The sequence below is a fragment of the Pipistrellus hanaki genome (genome assembly GCF_964339955.1).
Source record: "Pipistrellus hanaki genome assembly, chromosome: 2".
NCBI lineage: Eukaryota > Metazoa > Chordata > Mammalia > Chiroptera > Vespertilionidae > Pipistrellus > Pipistrellus hanaki.
In genome coordinates this window covers 58,969,351-58,989,578 of record NC_140504.1, presented here as the reverse complement: position 1 = coordinate 58,989,578, position 20,228 = coordinate 58,969,351, and the positions used below count along the sequence as shown (strand labels likewise).

At 38.0% G+C, this 20,228-nt stretch overlaps 1 protein-coding gene across 3 annotated transcripts in view; it reads right to left on the bottom strand.

Annotated features, from left to right (window-relative positions):
• LSAMP (limbic system associated membrane protein) overlaps positions 1–20,228 on the bottom strand; it is a 620,668-nt gene that overhangs the window by 26,980 nt on the left and 573,460 nt on the right. For 2 of the 3 annotated variants that reach the window (XM_084873909.1, XM_084873910.1), the window contains exons 5-7: positions 14,715–14,835; positions 13,860–14,008; positions 6,794–6,829 (exon numbers count right to left, since the gene is read on the bottom strand). In XM_084873909.1, coding sequence (XP_084730035.1) covers positions 6,794–6,829; positions 13,860–14,008; positions 14,715–14,835 — 306 coding nt within the window. The remainder of the gene's footprint in view (positions 1–6,793; positions 6,830–13,859; positions 14,009–14,714; positions 14,836–20,228) is intronic. The other variant, XM_084873911.1, reaches the window with a different exon arrangement.

The following is a 20,228-nucleotide window of genomic DNA, read 5'->3' as shown; positions in this document are numbered from 1 at the left end:
AAGAGAAATATTTCCATCAAATTAAAATTTAGTGTGAGCTTGGATTTTCAAAAATATATTCATTTTCAAATCCCAGTTGGCACTAGAAATCTAAATAGCACAGCTATCTATAGAACAGGGAGATTGCTAGGAAAGGCTGACTGGTGTAATCAAACCCAGATTAGGGAAATAGGGAAAGGCATTAGGAAAGAGTTCCAAGTATAAAAATTCTCCTACTTTTAAATTGATGTTGTAGGATTTTTAGCCATTTAGCTTGAAGCTAATGTAAGTTCTTAGAGAGGTATCACTTCCAAGCTATTGTTGGATATTGAAACAATAGTGTAAGTATGTTTCAGATTTATTCTTGTTAGTAAATTTTAACAGGGAGAGAATAAGAACTGTCCAGGAAACAAAACAGAAAGAATGATAAAGAGGTGAGAAGAGGAAGACACAGAAATGGATTCAACAAAGACAAATACCTATTACATTTGAGTCTAAATCATTGGATTGGTGGGTGAAGTACTGATTTCAGGTGAAGTATTGGCAAGACTCTCCCACCTGGTTCTCAACCAATAACAAAAATCAGGAGGAAGTCAGACTTGTTCCCAGTAAAAGAGTTAGGGTGCTGAGGGCTAATTCCGGCAAGTCATAAATGCAAGAAGTTCATCGAAAGGTTGGTAGACCTTGAGCCTTCAGCAGGGCTGAGGAAACATTATTGTCTGCTAGAATAGCTGAAAGCATTTTACCAAACCTAAACATCTGTATATATATATATATATATATATATATATATATATATATATATATATATATATATATATTGTTGCCTGCTACTGAAACAGTCAAAGGCAGTTCCCCCAATCTGGCAATGCCTACCGTATACCAAACCTTACCTTAGATATGTATATCTGCTTTGCTTTAGGGAAATTTGTGTTAATAAAAAGCTAAAGGTCCAGAGATTTAGAGAACTTGGTTACTGAAGCTAGGTCTTCTCCGGCTCCCCAAAATGCCTTCCAAATTTATATTTCATGTCTAGTCTCTTTATTAATTTACTTCCAGCTCTTCTCCAGATTCCTAAACTCTTCTAGATGCTGAGAAACACCCCAGCATCCAAGTAATAAACTTAACTCTTAATTACCTTCGTGTGTATTAATCAGGGTCCATGATTTTGCTGTAAATTTGTGTTGACATGACTGTTAAAGTTCTATTAGTGAAAACAAGGCCCATGTTTGCATCAGCTAGTGGAAAAGGAGTGATATATACATAAACTGAAACCTTTTCTAAAACATGTTTTATATCTTTGACTAGAAAAAAGGGCAGGTTCTTTAAATTGATGACTTTGAATTAGTTTGTTAGGTGATAATGTGCCTGATGGGCATCCAATGAAAGTGTGTGTCTGTGTGTGTGTGTGTGTGGGGGGGGTATGTGTGTGTGTGTGTTTGTGTGTGTGTGTGTGTGCCATACATCAGGAAACTGTGCAACTTGCAGGTCTGCTTAAGTGTAGTATTATGCTATTGATGGATAATAATATTTTTTTATTTGGCCTTGGGACACTTCTATATTTAAACCAGTTAGTACTGTGGGTATTTCAGATATTCTTAGAATCTGTAACGTATCAAAGTATAATGAAGCTACACTGAACTTATATCTGGTTACTATTCAGACAATATGCTATAAGTACGTCTCTAAATATCAGTCCTTTTAAAAAGCGTGGGACATGTGTATATTTGAATATGATTATTTTAAATCCAATATGCTTGCTTTCTAGGAACTTGAAAGCTCTCTTTAATATATTATTTAAAACATCGCTTTGAGCTAGTAGGCATGGAAAATATAATTTCTTTCCCATTTCACAGTTGGAAAAACTGAATTAAAAAGAACAATGCTAGTAATTATTCATGATTAATAGAGGTTTGTATGTAAATCAGCCCGAATAAGTGTGTGAAATTAGATGTGCCTATGCCAGAGAGCTCTGCTCATATTTTTTAAAGATGAATGCTTTCATATAAATCTCTGCGTGATACATTCTGTGTGTTTGGAAATGGACTTGTAAAGTGTGTGGATATTAAGGTAACTGAGTATTGTGTATTAGAGACATTATAATACATAAATTATTAGACAAAAATTTTAAATTTATTAGACAGGTATATATCTAATTAACATAATTGCATACATAATGTTTATTTAAATTTCACTACAGATTTACATATGTGCCTGGGTGCTGTGTTGGGTAAACTGAAATTTTGGTGTACTATGGTGGTTAAGATATGTGGGAAAAGGTGCATGTTAGTTTCTTAGGATTGTGGGCATTAATTGAGTTAATACATGCAAGAAGGCTTAGAACTCTATTGCCACATGAGAAACCCACTATTAATGTTAGCTATTATATTACCATTATTAGACAAGGCGAATGTGCTATTAAAATAAGGATCTGAAAAGAGGCATTTTCTCTTTGATAACCCAGGATAATATCACACAGAGTATAAATAAAGCTGTAGGGATTATACAGTCATCTTCACAGCATGGAATATTTTTAGGATTTTCTTCCAGCTCTCCTTCCATCACACGCAGTCTGATATTGAGAACTCATTCCCAGGAGTGTCAGGTGAGGGCAGGAGTGTCCCCTCCTCCTTTTGTAGATGGGTTCTGGCTGTTCCGATGCCAGGCCTGCCCGTAACAACATCGGTCTCCCTCAGGAGGAAGCATCCCAGGCAGACTTCATATTTTTGCAAGCCTGGTTTGTGGATCAGATTTTAATATTTTTTAATCTTCAATTTTTTTTGGCGGGGGGGGGGGAGCTTGTTTTGTTTTCAGAGAAAGCTTTAGACAGCTGTATTAATCATGCAAACCCAGCCATGTGCAATGTGTTTTGTCAATGGAAAAACAGGAACTGGATGGCAAGTAGCTGTGAACAAACCCAGTGCCAATGCCTGAACCTGGAAGATAATCTCAACATTTCCCAAACCCACTCACCACACTGGGTTAGTGAATGGAAAGGCTGTTCGCTTGGGATAAATAATCAGATGGGAGGCCTACAAGTGAGATATTCCAAGGTCATTACATTTTTTTTTAAGTTGCAGTGACAGGGAAGGATGGGCTGACTGAGCCCAGAGAGCCCCACACTCAAGGGAATCCTTCGTTTTGAGGGTGATAAGAATAAGATAATGGTGTTTGTCCTTTTATTTCATGTCCTTTTAACTGTCCGAGGCTGGTTGCTCACCTCATTTTGAACCTGCAGTCCTCCTAAATATGAAGGCCTCTCTAGGTGCACTTTCATCGTGATGGGCAAGTACTCAGAGGCCTCAGAAAATGATGTGAGCCCAGCAAAGTGAGAGGAATTCCTTCCCTGCCAGGAGGGTTGGAGTAGACTCCTTCCTCACTTGACTATTCAGTGGAGTTTCTGCCGTGATATATTCTGGAGTAGTTATGCAAATATATGCCATTCAAAACTCATTTCAGAATAAATAAACCTAAATTAAAATTAATGAGAAAAACACCTATCAGGAACAGATCAAGGATTTAGCATATATATATATATATATATATATATATATATATATATATATATATATATATAGTAAATTAGGAGCAGGGAAGCACACTGATTTTTTTGTTTGGTTTTTGGCTGAATAGAAAAGGACATTTGAAAAAGTTCTGATTGGCCACAGACAATACAAATTATCCTTTGGTGTAATTCCAGTATTATCATTATCACTGCAGAAAATCAAGCGATATGATGAAGGAAACCCAAGGGACATACATTTGGTTTATTGAGCCTTGTTTTTGTTTAATCACAGCTTGATGGGTTTAGGACTGCATCCCTGCTGTGACTGCTGCTTATCTCCAGTCAGCCTGATGAGCCTCACAGAGTGGGGGTGGGAGGGGACACCCTCCAATGGAAGATAGGAACAGTGAAGCCCTGAAAATACACATGTATTTCTGTTACTGCCAAGTAGGAGGAAAAGTTCTCTTCCTTATAATGGGAGGACAGCCAAGGACCTTTGGGACTTTCTCCGACTTTCAAACACCTTAAGGAAATTAATTGGTTCAAAATCCTTCAGGCCATTTGCATCAACCGACAGCTTATAGACTTTTTAACACTTTGGGCTGAAATGTAGGATTCCACATGGATGATGAGATATTTAATTAAATGAGGGTGTCTAGTGTCATAACTATGATCACAGTGAGACTGGAATCCTTTCCATAGATATTTCTGTACTTAAATGACACTAAAAAAAAAAAGTTAAGAATCCTCTAATTTGTTATTTTTTTCTTTTCCATTGGGAACTACAATACATTTCACATGAGTTGCCATCTTGATTGGAAAGACAAGGAGAAAAGGGATTTGATCTCTAGAAAAATCAAGTCCTTGCAAGGAATAGGGAACTTAAGGGGCACTATCTTTCCTTCCCAACCTCTCACATCAACTATCCCAAGTGTCCATGAACAGCTTTTCAATTTCCATCAGCAGAAGCTCAAAGTATTAGTAAGATAAACTACATTCTCTAAAACTAATGGATCTACAGAGGCTATCTACAATCTATCTACAATGTAAAACTAAACTAGGGTCATTCTCCAATCAACAATTCAGTTTGTAGGGAAATATCAAATTCAACAAAATCCCACATCTCAATACTTGATCCAGACTGGTTTTCAATATCCAACAGCTGTCCTTTGTGAATAGTGTCTGGCTTTATTTGTTCAATGTTACATATCTCATAAAGCATGATCAGATAAAATATTTGAGTTCATAGCTGCAGAACTGCTCTCACAAAGGACACCTAGAGTCACATTGACACTGTGCAAAGTTCATCTTGGCTGGAGCAGGACCTCTTTGAAAGTGCTATCCATTGGAACAAATATGTATATGTGTCTTTGTCACATCAAGATACTTGCAAGATTCACGTCAAGATACTTGCAAGATGGCAACATGATAAAATTGTGTCAAAATCTGCAACATTAAATGATGAGAGTCTTAAAATAATTGTGGCATGTCAGGAATTCAAAATGTGATATTTTCCATGAACACTATAAGTTTGATGTCAAGTTTAAACAACAGGCACATTTTAACAGTCTTATTTTTAGTAATTGGCACAAGAAATGGATTTCATTAATGTTTTGGGGAAGGATTTTATTCAATAGCATTCTTCTAAAAATAGTTTGAACACTTCTTAAAATGTAAGAATAACTTTCATTAAGCTGTTTAGTTGATCCTTAAAACCTTGCAATCCTCACTTTAAATATAATTAAGTTCACATATCTTTGAATGCATTATTGACACTGAATATCTACAACCAATTCTGACCTATTTTTTAGTTTGGACAAGTGTTAATGAAACATGATCTGTCTTCAAACTAATAAAACAGCAGCTTTCTACCTTTAATTCTGAGCACACTTCTTTAGTGTGTATAGGAAAATCTTGTTTAATTGGATTTTTTTTCCACATTAGCCCCCCCGCATGGCCTACTTTCCATTTTTTTCCTCAGATCTTTGAGTGTTATTTGCAAATCATTTTAGGGAATTTAATTTCAATGGTAGGTTGGTTTCACTTCTGATTTTTTTGTATTGTTTTAATTTCATTTGCCAATTTACCTTTAAACAGCCTTAAGCTCGAAGGTGGGGGCTGCAACTTGCATCTAAATGTGATGTAGAAGCAAAAATTTAATTTGAGTGTGTAGAGACTTTTATGAAAATGAATACCAAATGACTACCTTATTTTTTTCATTTGTGCTTTCTAAAATTGTTATGTTGAAAAGGAAAAGCCCCTAAAAAGGCCAAGATTTAAAGAAAAAGCAATGTCCTTGTAATCTATTTGAGTTCAACCTTAGGCAGTAGATAATTTATTTTTACAAGTAATACTTCAGTTTTGGATTTTATATGTCTCTATCATGAGGATGGTCAGTTAAAGGACTCATACTTTCATGAGCTACAACATTTAATTGGCTGTGTTCCATTATGTGAGTTTATAATCCTATATAATTAAGAGGTAATATGCAAACTGACCATCACACCCTCAAATAAGATGGCTGCTCCATGTGGTCACAAGATGGCCATCACAAGATGGCCAGCAGGGAAGAGCAGTTGTGGGTGACAGGGCCAGCAGGGGAGGGTAGTTAGGGGCAACAAGGCCAGCAGGGGAGGGCAGTTGGGGGCGACTGGGCCTGCAGGGGAGGGCAGTTAGGGGTGACCAGGCCTGTAGGAAAGAGCAGTTAGGAGTGACCAGGCTGGCAGGGAGGGTAGTTGGGTGTAAGCAGGCCTGTAAGGGAGAGCAGTTAGGGGTGACCAGGCTGGAAGGGAGTGCAGTTGGGGGTAATTGGGCCAGAAGGAAAGCAGTTAGGCATAGATCAGGCTGGTAAGGGAGTGGTTAGGGGATGATCAGGCTGGCAGGCAGAAGCTGTTAGGGGCAATCAGGCAGGCAGACATGTGAGCAGTTGGGAGCCAGCAGTCTTGAATTGTAAGAGGGATGTCCAAGATTGAAGAGGGTGCAGGCTGGGCTGAGGGACATCCCTCCTCCCCAGTGCACAAATTTCATGCACCAGGCCTCTAGTTTCCAATAATTGAAAAAAAGATTGCTTTGTGAGTTTATTATCATTTTCCCAACTACTGACTGAGCCCGAAGTTTAGTTAGGTGGCAAATCTATGGAATGCTTATTGACTGGTGTGGGGGCAACTTATTGGCTTTCTTTTGTAGATTTAAAAAAAAAATGATTTCAATTGTATGTTACTTTTGTGAATGTGTTTCCCCCATTTTTTCACGTTATAGATGATGGAGAATGACCCAGTGACAGAGCTACAGTGATAAAATCATACTGACCTTGAATGGGGTAAGGGATTGTGGGTAAAACACGCTCTGAAGGGGAAAAAATAGTAACCATCATGGAGAGTTTATATATAAATATATCTACATATCTTATTCATATTTAGATACTCAGACAATTATAAAACAGATGAATTTTCATGCCTGTAGAATTATATCTTCCATAAAGTGTTTTTCTACCAACACTAAAATACCAGAGAGCTACACTTAAAATCCAAAGCCTTTTCAAAAAAGTTAGCAAGAGCAGGATCCAACATCCCAGTCTGATAACCCTACACACAGAACCCTACCCTTCCCTGGAAAAACCCATTACCAAAATTATAGCTTTTTTGGAGGATTGGGGTTGAGGGTATTTAAATAAGTAGTGATCAAGTTCAGGGTATGCATTTTGATCCTGGTTATGGTTTCTTGAACTCATAACATATGGAACTATGGTGGCTAAGGATGCCTTTCCTCTCCCTGAGCGCTATAGTTCATATCAGCTGTAGCCAAGCATCTGAAAAATTTATTTTGGGAAATACTAATTCAACTTCTCCCTCAGGTTTTTATTTCCAGATTACTGATATCAGTGTAATAGTAATGCCAAGGTAATACATTTCTTGGCATGATATACTTTATTTTTAGTCTTTTCCTTAATCTCATCCTCTTGTGGTAATACAATCTCACTGGAAATTTGATCAATCAATCAATTTTTTGATGATACATGAATAATAAGAAGTGCTTGTCTTTTGAACACTTGCATCTTAGCTTATGTTTTCCCTCACAGTCCCATCCTTAAGCTACTGAACAAAAATTGTACATGCTACAGAGTGCAAGCTTGAAGGTATCCTCTCATCTCATCAAAACCCCAGGTTTAACTCTAAATCTTCCTATGAGGATCTTTCAAGGAGGCAGAATGGTGCATTAGGGATAGGATAGGAGGCATTCCTTGCTACCCCAAACCCTGAAGCATAACATAATCAACACACACTTTTCTACAATCCTCCTATCATCATGGTTAAATAAAGACCAAAGATAAATGAAAATCACAAAAATCAAAAACACAGAGAGAAAACCATATGTGTGTACACATATTCAAATTTGATCTTCCTGCCACTGTGTGCCATGAGCTTAAAAAGAGTAGATTTTTTGCCTGGAATTTGGGTACTCAGTACATCTGGATGCAGAAAACCTGATCTCCTTGCAGAGTGGGCTTTTTTCCTGGCTTGGCTAAAAGTTGTAGCCTAAATGCCAAAGTTTTCTAAGTGCATTAAGATGGAGCAGGTCAATAACAGTGCAGTGAACAATTGTGTCTTAGTTACACAAGTGTCAAGTAGAAAAATGGTTTAAACCTCTACTGGTTATTTGGTGTTATGTTTCCAGCTTTGAAAATAAATAGCTAAACTGCTTTCAGCAGTTTATGCAGCAGTTGGAGACCACTGTCCCATATTATATTCTCTCTACTGTATTTTATTTTTATTATTACTGTTATTACTCAGACTGTTTAAATAACTCAGTTTAATATTTTCTCATCACACTGTTCACAGCTGGGTAGCTGCACTCTGCCCTCATTTCCACAAGACCATTTGAATTGTTTAACCATCTCACCCACCTTCCTTTCATAGCCTTTTCAACTGTCTCCCAGCTTGTTTACCATCATCTTAGCTCCACCCTCTTATCATCATCTTAGTCCTAGGAAGCCTATTAGCTATTCTCATTCTCTTAATTTCATCCTATGGACTTACCATTCCTTAGATGCTTCCACCATCATTCTGCTGTATTTTACAGTTTATTCCAGGGTTTGTGGACTCCAGTAAAGTGAAGTAAATGCCACTTATAAAATGAAAAAAAAAAATCTCCAATTTGTGATATTCAAAAGTAGGGGAGGGCAGGACTCTTGGTGCTACGTGCTTTGTCTTTTTGGCTGCTCATACAGGCATAGTGCATTTTATTTCACCTCACTTTGTTGCATTTCACAGATATGTGTTTTTCACAAATTGAAGGGAAGATCTTCCACAATCAAAAAGATTACATCTCACTTTATTGCAATACTTGCTTTATTGCAGTGACTGGAAGGGAACACACAATATCTCCAAGGTGTGCCTATATTTGAGGGGGTCAACCTTGCTTAGCAACTGATTGGGAGGCTTTTACAACAGAACTCTAATTTTGACCCCAGTGTCATAGTGTGTAACTCCCTGAACTCCGAGCTTCAGTTTCTTGTCTTCAAAATGAAGGCGTGGGGTACTATTGGCTGCTTCTGCTGGGGCACCATGAGAAACAGTAAATGGGCACTCTTACTTCATAAGAAAATCCTCTGAGTTAAAAAGCATCTAAATGATAAAATCTGGGGTTGAGGGTTGTGTATATATAGAGAGAAGTAATTTATTAACTCCGATATGATTTTCCTTTCATTTCCCATGGGAATTGCAGACGTTCAATGGTCTTTCTGGAAGTCGGCATATTCGATGCCTATTTTTGAAACTAAAACTAGTTTTCCATGTATTTTCTATTGTATCCACAGAACCGTATTAAGTAGTTTACAACCAGTCTTTCAAATTACATGTGAGTAGTGTTCAAATACTGCTCCAACTGTTTTATTACGTGGCATTTAGGGTGGTTGGCTAAGAGGCTCTGCCACATCTTAACCAGCATAATCAAATGGTGTGTATTTAAATGCAGTGCCTCTAGGATAATAACTTAAAATGGTTTCTGAAGAAGTGGGGGAGGCCTTCAGTTTGAAGACTTTCTCCAGGGCTGGGTTGCGTAGGTCGTACTTGAGATTTAATCAAGTGTAGGTTTCCAAGTTAATAATCTCTTAACATTAAAAAAAAAAATGTAAAAACCGCCTACACAGTGATGTGGTATAACCCAGTGTGCATTTCTTTGTACTTTTACTCTTGTGTATTCAATAGCCTCAAGCTTTGTAGTAAAGTACCTTACCAATCCACACATTGATCAGTGACTGTCCTTCAATATGTGGGACTATTCCCCTCGAGGGTCAAATGCTGACCGTGAGGCTTATGAAATATCAGTTTGGCATCTTATTGTGCCAAAGAAAAACCAGTGGTCTAACCTATGGATCCAGGCTGGTGGGAATTAATGGGAATGGAATGTCACAGAAGCAGTGCCTCTGGGTGGGAAGGAATATACTGGTAGTGGAAATACCTTGTTAAGTGAAAAATGGAGAAAGAAATAAGAAGTCTCCTCACCTCTAAACAACACAAGATACATCTCCTAACATTTCCTCACAGACACACATGTAGATAATATGTTGCTCTAGAGCAGGGGTGGGGAACATCCAGCCCAAGAAATCATCTGATCTGGCCCTGCCTAGGCATTAGGGTGAGCTAATGAAATGTTTGAGAAAATATAGCAGGCTAATTTTTAAGTTGATAATTTAGTATGGCCCTCAGATGATATTGTAAATCTCCAAATGGCCTGTGGCAGAGAAAAAGTTTTCCCTAACTCTGGTCTAAAGCCTCAACTCTGGAAACAGATTTCATGTATTTAAATCCCAGCAGTCTTACTTGGTTGTATTTAGTTAATTAACCTCTTTGTATAGTGTAGAAATATGAATACCTAATAGGGTTATGCTGATGATCAAATGAAATCATGCACATTAAGTATCTCACGCATGTGCAGAGTACCTTGTAAGCACTCACTTGATAATCAGTGATGACATTAAAATAAGTATTCTTCCTGCCTATCTGTTTCTTTAAAAGTAACTCAATCTAACCAAAGAAACAAGATTGAGTTCCTTTGAGGGTGCATCACAGTCATCCCTGAGGAAACATGGAACCTATCACACTGCACATGATGACAATGGAACTACTCATGACATTGTCAGAAGTCCAAGTCTTCACCCAGGTGATGCACATTTCCTATCCGACAAAGACTGAGGAGCTGAATCCTTGCCCATGCACATTGTACCAATGGATTAATGTGTTCAGAAAAATTATATAATGGAATGCTTTGCCTAGGATGAAGAAAACTATATAAAGGCATTACTATAGACTGAAGAAGTATGGCTCCTTGACAAATGGAAAGCTAGAATGTGTGGAGAACAAGACAATGAGAAAGAAATACCTTCATGGGCTTAAGAAAAAGTTCCAATGAGTGCAATGTATTCTTGCCTACCATTCCACTATTTTGACCCCTCTTGAGAGTAATATTTGAATACAAAGTGAGGAAGTATATGTATGTATATGGTGGATCGGTGACCCCAAATTGACACTGTGTAAAAAGTCAGTACAGGTCATTGGGGTGGACACTGAAAATGTGCTGATGCACCAATGAAGATGGATAATTGTGAACTCTACAGGGGCTCTGGCTCTGGATTCTACCTGCTGCTGCCTCTGGCTGACAACAGCGCACCAGCTGCCTCATCTGCTCTGGCCTGCTGGGTCAGCAGAGTACCCTGCTGCCCACACCATGCTCCCTGTCAGGGCAGCCAGCCCCAGCCACGGCTGCCCCTCCCAAGCATCTCTCTCCTCCTGACCCTGTTCTGTGGAAAAGGACCACCGACAGTGTCTTCCCTCTTCCCATAAAACCCCTCTACTTACTTTAAATCTAAGTGATGGCCTGTCTGTTCACAGACACACTTTTTCTTTTTCCCTTTTCTTCCCTTCCTCTTTCTTCCCTCCCTTTCCCTCCCTTCCTTCTTCTTCCCTCCTCTGCTCGCTCTCTCTCTCTCTCTCTCTCTCTCTCTCTCTCTCTCTCTCTCTCCCTCTCTCTCCCTCCCTCCCTCCCTCTCCCTTTCTCTCCTGTATGAAATAGGCTACTATAGAGCTGCCTTTCTAAGGATTCAGCTATGGAGACTGTAACAAGACACCCCAGAAACCTGAATGGTGGTGGTGGGCTGGGCATGGTAGAAGTACCATTCCTGTTACATAAAAAGCAGAGCTTCTCCTTTAAAATGTTCATACTTAGGCTTTGGGTTCAAAAATCACTGATTTTTTTTGGCAAACTAAATAGCTTCTTTTAACCTTAAAGCCTAATGAACTTTTTTTTAATTCTACTATTCTGTATTGCACCTCCTAACTTTCCCATAAGGTGGGAAATCAATGCAAAACCCAATGCTGATGCCCCTGCTGCCTCTACATACTGCTAAATTCAGAGCTAGTGCTTATGTGGGCTGTTCTATCAGGCAGTACGGGCCCCCTCGAAGGTAGCACATCATTTATCACAGCACTGTATGCTTCTCACAAAGGTAATTGAGGGTGACTGCTGTGAAATCATCAAGGGCAATATGATTATGACACACTTGTCCAATTCCTTGATTCTCAGTTTACAAATAAAAATTATGTAGGATTCTTGACATTTCACTGGCTATATTCTAATTTTGCTTCATTTAAAAGTACATTAAGTGGATTTTTGTGAATAAGGCAATCTTATTATGGGGCTTGAGATTACCTTTCATCACTACCAGAAGATTAGCAGTATCTCCATTATCTTTGATCCAGTTCATGCTCTCTTAATCTTTCTCAAGTATGCCATCCTTCCTTCCTCCTTACCCTTCCTGTCTTGTCTATAGCTATCATTACTTTTGTTAATTAAATTGTCATTAGTACACTTCTGGGTGTGATAGGAAGAAAAGATACTTCAATGCAAATTTATAGTTGCTCACTTTCTCTAATCCAATTGTCCAATTTTCTCTTTTCCAATCCCTATAAAATATGCTAAATATATGTTATTCTATTTAACCAGGTCACCCAATAATTCATCATTGAGGCTGTTTTCCCTTTTATTTATGGCATTCCTAAAGTCAGAAATGAAACAGGCAACTACATTTCTTAACAAATGTCTTCTCAAGTGTCTTGAGATATTGATGTCTATATCTGAAGTGAAGAACACCGATGTTTGGTCTTTGGAGACATGTAAACAGGGGTATGAATTCTAAACTTCATATTGATTTAGCTTTTACATATCAATATTCCTTCAACTCTTACAGACTGAAAGCAATGCAGGTTATGAGTCAGAATAGTTGTGGTGTTTTTTCTTATGAGTTGGATTTTGAGCCATTTTGAAATGACTTTAATATTTCATTTAAAGAGAACTCTCACTTAAATTGAATTAAATTCAATTTTCTCCTAAAACTCTCTCTCTCTCTCTCTCTTTTTTTCCCCCTTGAAGTCTCATCTAAACTCTATAAAGTAAGATAGAGACATCTCTCTTGGCCATAGTATCTCTCGATTTTTCAGTTGAACCTGTGTAGAAGCAACCTTCTAGTTGCTTGTTATTCCAAAATTATGATAGTTATTTGTACTTTCTCCTTTAGTCCAAATAAACTTTCTGTCCCAGCATGTGCTAACATTTTTGTTGGTTTTATTTATTCCAATAAACATATTCTTATTCCAAATGTTATCATCTTCCATAATCTCTGTATACTTCTGTTTTTCAGGGAGTGTTTTCTTCTATGCTCAGAGCCACTAGCCAGCAGGGCAAGGGTCAGATACCAGACTGTAATATGTTGCTACAGAGTAAGGCCCCAAGGTGTGCTCTCCTACTAGCATCACTAATGTATCATGACTGATCCCTCCTTAGTCCGCCTTTAGGATTTTCTTTGGTTTTCAGAAATGCCCCTGTCTCCTACCAGTCCATCTGTCTTCTAAAAATACATCAGATAAGCAATGTTTCCTGCTGTCATGTGGAAATCTGTCAGCAACCATTCTTCCTCCTTTAGATTTTACATTGTTTTAATCATTAATTCCACTTTTCCTTGTGTTGTTAATAATACACTGTCTTTCTCCAGCCTCTCTTCTTCCAGCACCTAATTCATCCTCACTTTATATTAATCACTTTAATCACTGCCATTTTTATACTGTCTTCTGTTTTCTAGGGTGTTACATCACTTCCTCTCTTTAAAGATACCATCATCAAAAAGGTATTTGTTCTCCAAATAAATAACAAACAAACAAGCAAACAAAAACAAAGCAGCTATCCAAAGTGAGCCAGGGAATAGAGAGAGAAGTTGTTTCACTTGTAAACTTGTCTTATTCAGAGGTATTAATAGGTAAAGACATGATTTTTAAGCTTCAACCAACCAGATGCTCCCAGATTTGGCCTGTGTTGGCATACTTACTGAAAAGGACGAGGCTGGCATTGGTGACCCCCAGCTTGTTGGCAGCCACGCAGGTATAGTTGCCATAGTGATCCTCAGTGACATTGGTCACTGTCAGCGAGGACTGGCCCTCCGTGCTCTTAATCTCAAGGCCATTGGCACTGTTTATCCTAAGAGTTAAAAACAGAAGAGTAATAAGAAACACTGATGATGTAGCTTAGTAATTTCTTTTTCATCATTATAATGGAGGCAAAGAAGAGAAAGGAAGTGGTTAAAGTTCTTCTGTTAAGTCCTCATTTTAATTGTGCAATTCCATATATTGAATCAATTTCCATCCTTGAGAAGACTCAGGACAGATGAGTTTCATTGGGCCTTGGTTTCTGCTATCAGCAAGAAAGACATGCAGGTGAAAACTACCCACTGGACCATCTGCCTCACTCTCTGCATGTAACCAGAGTGCTTTTGCAGCTTCAGCTTAAGAATTACAGTCCTGCCTTAACTGGTTTGGCTCAATGGATAGAATATCAGCCTGTGGACTGAAGGGTCCCAGGTTCAATTCCAGTCAAGGGCATGTACCTTGGTTGCGGGCACATTCCCAGTAGGAGGTGTGCAGGAGGCAGCTGATTGATGTTTCTCTCTGATCGATGTTTCTAACTCTCTGTCCCTCTCCCTTCCTCTCTGTAAAATAATAAAATATATTTAAAAAAAAAGAATTACAGTACTGAAAGCACTTGATAAAGAGATCTGAAAAAGAAAGAATCTGATAGTAGAGGCTATGGAATTACAGTTTGGTATGTTTTTGTCATTAGGGCTTCTGGTGCCCCTAGGGCCAGCTATCAGAGCAGTCAGGGCACAGCAGGTTTGGCACATACATACCTGGTGTCATCCCGGTACCACTCAAAGTCAGGGGCAGGCACCGCGGAGGCCTCACATTTGAGTGAAGCTTGTCGCCCTGTGGTGGCTTCGTTGCTCTTGGATTCCGTGATAGTGGGAGGATCTGTGGGAAGGACAGGTACACAGTTTACATGATGATTGGAGGGCACTCCAAAATTTTCCATGGAAGAAGGAATTAGAAAGGAGAATCTGACAGGGAAGGTGCAGGAAAGAAATAGTCTTAGAGCTCCATTTACATGAATTATGTGATCAACTGAATGCGACTGATCACTAGAAAACTAAATGAAAATAAGAGACGACTAATGAAGCCACAGACATGGTTTACTTAAATGGGACACTTAACGGGGTTTTATGGAAATAGAATCTAAGATTCCTTTTTCCTTCCTCCAATACCATCAATTACTTCAATCATAGATTGCAATATTGCTCTAGTTTTTTTCTTTTCATAAACTAAATGATGATACTAAAGTATTTGAGTTTTTTTGTATACTTTGAGCATTTTTCATTTTCATAATTATCATCATTGTGATTATTACAGTTTGTCATGATAGAAAGAAGTCTGATGAAAATAATTCAGGGCTAAAGTTCTCCCAACCCAAGCTTAGTCTAGTATTTTTTCAGGAATTCAGAAAAACAAAGTTAAGTATTAGATGATTACTTAAAACTCTTTGTCTTCTATGTTTCCTTATTGCTCTGACCCAGGTAAATTTTTCTTTGATGTAGGAAGGTTACAGTTTGACATCTATCCTGGTGTCAACCTTCTCCTCTCTCTGGCAGCTGTGCACTGGGTTCTGCTTGCTTAGAACTGGCCTACACAACTGTAACAAAACACATCTAACATTCTGATTTGCCATGGTTCTTTTTTTTTTTTAAATAAACATATTTATTTTCCCTTATCCATTACCACTTAAAATATTTTAAATTTAGTGATTTGAGAGAGAGAAAAGAGTCACTTTGTTGTTCCATTTATTTATGCATTCATTGGTGGATTCTTGCACGTGTCCTGATCAAGGATAAAATCTGAACCCTTGGCTTATTGGTATGACACTCTAACCACCTGAACTGGCTGGCCAAGGCAGTACTACTTTAAAAAAATCATTATTTTTTTTTTTATTAGTTTCAGGTTTACAGCATATTGGTTAGACAATTATATACTTTACAAAATGTTCCCCCTAATATTTCTAGTACCCACCTGGTACCATACATAGTTATTCAAAATTATTGACTATATATTTTATGCTGTACTTTACATCTCCAAGACTATTTTGTAACTACCAATCTGTACTTTTCAATCCCTTCACCCTTTTCACCCAGTTCCCCAACCCCCTCCCCTCTGGCAACCATCAGTCCATTCTCTACGAGTGATTCTTTCTTTCTTTCTTTCTTTCTTTCTTTCTTTCTTTCTTTCTTTCTTTCTTTCTTTCTTTCTTTCTTTCTTTCTTTCTTTAAAATATATTTTATTGATTTTTTACAGAGAGGAAGGGAGAGGGATAAAGTGTTAGAAACATCCATGGGAGAGAATCATCGATCAACTGCTTTTTGCACACCCCCTACTGGGGACGTCCCCGCAACCAAGTTACATGCCCTTGACCGGAATCGAACCTGGGACCTTTCAGTCCGCAGGCCGACGCTCTATCCATTGAGCCAAACCGTTTTCGGCTATGAGTGATTCTTTCAAACAATCCTACAGAGAGTGAACAGGTGTTCACAAGTTCACATGGCAGAGTTAGGATGGCAGATGTGAACTCCTGGCTTAATGGTTCTGTGTTTGTGGAGGTACTGGACCTTTAAGGAAAATGTGATTTTTTTTTTTTGTATTTTTTTTTTTTTTTTGTACAAAACCTATTTTCCAAAAATGGCAACCTGACAGCATGTGCATAGAACAAAGAGACCCAAACTATCTGTTTAGACTTTGCAGAGAAAAAAGCTTATTTAAGGAAAATAGTAAAGTGATCTCAGTACATAAAATTCACTTAAATCTCTTCAGTGCCTTGTTCAGCTCATTTATTTCTGTGGGTTTTTTTTCCCCCTTCATATTCACATACTACTTGTTTTCTTTAGTTTTATGCCTGGAGAAGACTCTGATCTTAGAAAAGATATATACAAAAGCATCTAGTGAATTTGCAGTTTTCTCTCCACTTCATTTTAATATAAGCTTGGATATCTTAAATCACTGTCAGAGATGAGAAGTTAGAGCACATTTGGATAAGCACATCAGCCTGTGTGTAAATGGATGTCTCAGAGTGGGTGGTGGTTGCTGTTTTTGTTGCTTTAGAATTATCTGCTCATTTTTGTATAAGCACAAAAAGGCAACATGATGAGTGGAAAGAACCCTGGGTTGGAAACTAGGAGTTCTGGAATTTAATTTCAACTTGCTTCTGTGGACTTCCCATCACATACTTTATCTTTCTGAGTCTTGGTTTTATTATCAATGTAATGAGGGAACCAAACTTTAATGATCTATAGCACCCTTCCAGCTAGTAAAAAAAATATCCCAGATCTAGTAAAACTGCTCATTCTTTACAAATGGGCAGTTTGTATCATTATGACCCAAATGTATTTTCATACCCAAAACTCATTTAACCCTTAAATTTCTAACTTTTAAAATTATAGCTCATTTATTCATTCCTTGGCTTAGGAGTCAGGATTAGTAGTTAGAATGAGAAAAAGAAGGACTGGTTTTGATTCTTCTCTCGGAGGAAGAAATGATTTTTCTGATTGAAAATTTGGGGAGGAACAAAGTAGATTTATTTGGCTCAGCACTTCTCCCTCTTGCTTTTGGGACCAAACTTCAGAGGTTCTCTTCTGCTTCTCAACACTGAAGTCTTATTGGGGCTCTCTCCTTCCCACTCTTATATGGGCAAGCCTGCTCTAGTCCAGTGCTACCATAATTTTGGAGGTAAGTCAGCCACACAAGCTGCTACCTCTAATAATCTTGATCTCTAAAAAAATGGCGCTAATAGGCCTCCCCTACATACTTATTTCTCAATGTGTTCAGAACCAAAATAGTTAAGTAGTAAGCTATTTATTAACTCCTCAGAAATGCCAGCATGGGAAAAGTGGCAGTAAATTGTGGTTGAATAGTATTAACCGTATTAATCTTGGGACAGGATGACACCAGTCAATGACATAGGCCAAATACTTGCTTCTCTCATTGAAAATCTAGGCAATTTCTCATACTAGGGTAAATTCCTAGGTAAAGACGAATGTATGAAGAGCACATATTTTCCAATATTTCTCAAATGACACAATGCTTCAGATGTATTTACTCATGGTTTATTGGAGTGAACATTTCAAAATTCATTTGTGATGAATTCTATATAGGTGAGGCTAAGAAAAATTGTTACAAATCATATTGTGGCATGCCTATTATAGTTAAAATAATAGATGTCCTTTCTCAAAATATGGTTATAATAAAAATGTGACTTAATAAAAATGTTGCATGGAGGTCCATTGTTATTTGTTATATGACTTCAGAATAGCTTACAATTGTCAAAGGACTTTTCCAGTTTTTATTACTTCAAAATTCTGGGTTCTGAAAATATTAATAAGAGCTTTCTTCTTATATCACCAATAACAGGACTTTTTCAATTAGAATGAACAGGATAACAATGACAATGGCCTAGCGAACAGAATAGCATTCATTTACTCTTTCTAATATTAGGAATAATAGTTTACATAATTAAATTCTTAATGAGGAATTCAATTTATAAGTATTTACCATATGTCAGTACTCTGTTAGGCTTTATATTATTTCATCTAGGTAGTAGCCATTAGGAGATAAGGATTATTAACCTATTTTATAAATGAGAAGACAGACATACAGAGGCTAGTAACTTGTCCAAATTCACATAGCCAGCATTTGAGCGAGTCTAGATTTTAACCCATCTTTCTGGAGCCCATGATCTGATCCTCTCTCTGCTTCCATCTGAATTAATTCCTTTAGATAAAATGAATTCCTGCTAATAAAAAATATCATTTAGAGAAGCATGCTGGTAGCTTAAAGGGTAAATGTAACATTATTCTGCTATTACAGAAAACAAAAAATGGTACAACATGCAGTGACATAATGGATATAAACTCACATTAGGAATTAGGAGATGTGGGCTCAATTTCTGCCTGTATCACTTAGGTGGTGACCACCCTACTGTTGATGTCCTGGAGCCCCTGACCTATTAATGTAGATGATGATACCTGCCTACCTATCTTTCAGATTTGATGTAAAAATTAAATAAATAAATAAATAAATAAATATATATATATATATATATATATATATATATATATATATATATATATACACACACACACACACACACACACACACACATACACTAGAGGCCCAGTGCAAAAATTCGTGCACAGGGGGGGGGGGTGGTGTCCCTCAGCCCAGCCTGCACCTTCTCCAATCTGGGACCCCTCGAGGGATGTCTGACTGCCCATTTAGACCCGATCCTGATAGGATTAGACCTAAATGGGCAGTCAGACATCCCTCTCACAATCCAGGACTGCTGGCTCCCAACTGCTCACCTGCCTGCCTTCCTGATTGGCCCTAACCGCTCTGCCTTCCAGCCTGATCACCCCCTAACAACTCCCATGCCAGCCTGATTGATATCTAATTGCTTCCTTGCCAGCCTGTTTGCCCCCAACTTCCCTCCTCTGCCAGCCTGGTTATCCCTAACTGCCCTCCCCTGCAGGCTTGATGGCCCCCAACTGCCCACCCTGCAGACCTGGTCCCTGTAAACTGCCCTCCCCTGCTGGCCTGATTGCCCACAACTGCCCTACCTTGCAAGCTTGATCCTTCCCAACCGCACTCCCCTGCTGGCCATTTTGTGGCAGCCATCTTGTGTGTTGGAGTGATGGTTAATTTGCATATTACTCTTTTATTTCAGAGGATATATATATATATATATATATATATATATATGGTCTATGGCTACGTGCAATGCCATAGACCCACTGTGAGCAGTATCAAGGGAAGTAAAAAAGGAGATTTTGCAGAATCTCTGTGAGCTACTATAAACAGGAGAAACTGTTAGGTCTCTCTTGCTGACTGCTCTAGCTTCTCAGTGCCCTGCAACAAATACCTGTTAGCACTAAGTAAAGGAATCAATAAAATGCTGATAGAAGATAACTACCATCACTGGAAATTTTTTTTATAATGGTACTCAGGATTTCTTTCATTACAATAATCTATTCAGCCATTAATTATATGAGCCATCTGATCTCCTGACCTAACTACAAACTCTGTGTTTTGAAGGGAAGAGGGGTCAGTTTAAATAATGGGGCATTTTTATAGTAGGCAAGCTTGGATGGAGTGACAAAGTTAATACTAGATATTTCTCAGTACCACAAGTTTTGCTAGCCAGACATGGTGATATAATTTAATGTTGAAGACTTCATCTTTTTAAATATATATTTGTATTGATTTTAGAGAGGAAAGGAGATATATAGAGAGATAGAATCATCAATGGTGAGAGAGAATAATGGATTGGC